General features: G+C 38.4%; 1 protein-coding gene across 1 annotated transcript in view; it reads right to left on the reverse strand.

Annotated features, from left to right (window-relative positions):
* Nucleotides 1-491: 491 nt before the first annotated feature.
* The window catches only part of LOC103461351 (sodium/potassium-transporting ATPase subunit beta-1-interacting protein 2-like), a 3,748-nt gene continuing 2,562 nt past the window's right edge, over nt 492-1,677 (reverse strand). Inside the window, exons 3-4 of the mRNA XM_008403656.2 lie at nt 1,255-1,455; nt 492-850 (exon numbers count right to left, since the gene is read on the reverse strand). Coding sequence (XP_008401878.1) covers nt 743-850; nt 1,255-1,455 — 309 coding nt within the window. The 3' untranslated portion in view covers nt 492-742. The remainder of the gene's footprint in view (nt 851-1,254; nt 1,456-1,677) is intronic.

Here is a 1,677-nt window from a genome sequence, read left to right on the forward strand (position 1 = left end):
TTTGAGATTAAAGTCAATTTTGAGAATCCTCAGAAATATGATCTTAATTTTCTGAGATTAAAACTCATAATTGTAAAAAAAAACCCCACAAAAAAAACCCTCGTAATTCTGAGATTAAAGTCATAATTCTTTTTTTCAGTGGCCCTCTTCCTCTTTCACAGTATCTTCCATGGCTTTGCCATTGGCTTTACCCTTCTTTGGCTTTACCCTTGAACCTTTTCACGCTTTCACAAATAAAAKWGTAAAAAAGTGCTGCGTGTGTTTGAACTCACCCTTTGTATTTTCTTGGCAGCTTACATAGATTGGCCAACTTGTTTGGGTTTATTCTTATTGTTATTAGAAACAGGCTGCAGTGAGGGTGGAAGATCTGCATGCACCAGCTGACAGGCGTCACTTGACTCTTGTAAGTTTATTTTTCAGTTTTCATAAGGGAGCAAAAATATTTCTTAGAATTTTAGAGCAAAAAATAATGTGAAAAACATTTTATCTGCTGTCTGACTGCAGCAGAGACTCTTTTTTTCTCTGATAGTTTATATCTGAGAAAAAGAAAAACATGAGGACACGATGACCTGACTTTAGAGAATTATCCTTGAAGCAGTTTTATCTAAATCAACACCCCGACTCTTCAGTTCACCCACAGCAATAACAACAATTAACTAAGTAAAGGTTGGACAAAGTCAAAATCAAAAGAAAAACACATAAAAGGAAAAAAGAACCAGGCAACAGAACAGATTCCTATGAACTACAGACATACTGAATGTAAAGAAATGATAGTAGGTTGTTTATACGTACAGCTCTCCTCCTCTGGAAATCTGCTGACAGCATAGCAGGAATAAACGACTCCCAGGAGCTGAGAACAAATTCAAGAACATCATGAAAAAGGTCTCAAAGCTTCCTGCTTGCTTCAGATTTGATCTTTTAGACAAAAAATAAAATAGCACATCACAATGTCCCAGGTGAAAAAGTGTTTGCTGAATTTCTCTGTGAATTGTGGTATTTGAAAATAAACACAATAAAAAAATACCTCCTTCTGTTTGTTGAGAGATCTAATGCTGCACAATACAATCAAAAAACTGATTATTTGTTCAAAGGTTTATATTTTTTAAACTGAGGTGAACTTTAAGCTTCTTGTTTGCCCTTTAAACTCATTATTTAGTGAAGACAGCAAATATTCAAAACCATGTAAATGAGTTTAAGTTTATAGACCTGACARAGGAGGTTTTGCTGTCAGTTTGTGTAACATGTGAGACTCACGGACAGAAGGAGCTGGGCGGCGCAGTGCAGAACCTCCAGGTACTGGTACTGCAGCCAGCAGCTCGGCACCGTGGTCAGCCGGGGGTTCTGGTGCTCGCTCCACCTGTCAGAGGCCGGGTTCTGGCTCTGACATCCCGGCCCGTTGCTCTTCCACCAGGAGGAATGTGAGGAAACTCCCAGGGAGAGGATGTGGCTGTCCTGCAGCGAGACCAGGAGAAACGGACCCGGTYRAACCAAAGTCTCCTAAAGTAATGCTTTCTTTATGAGGTCAGCGCTGAGTCACGTGATTTTTGTCACTTAAAYATTAAAATGTGCTAAACTTTRATATTGTTCTGTTCAAGTATAATGAGAATGGTCTTAATGCACAGCATATAAACCGATAAATGTAATAAAATAATTTTTATTTGGAAAGACGCAGATCCT

The sequence above is a fragment of the Poecilia reticulata genome, unplaced genomic scaffold (genome assembly GCF_000633615.1).
Source record: "Poecilia reticulata strain Guanapo unplaced genomic scaffold, Guppy_female_1.0+MT scaffold_1138, whole genome shotgun sequence".
Classification (NCBI taxonomy): Eukaryota; Metazoa; Chordata; class Actinopteri; order Cyprinodontiformes; family Poeciliidae; genus Poecilia; species Poecilia reticulata.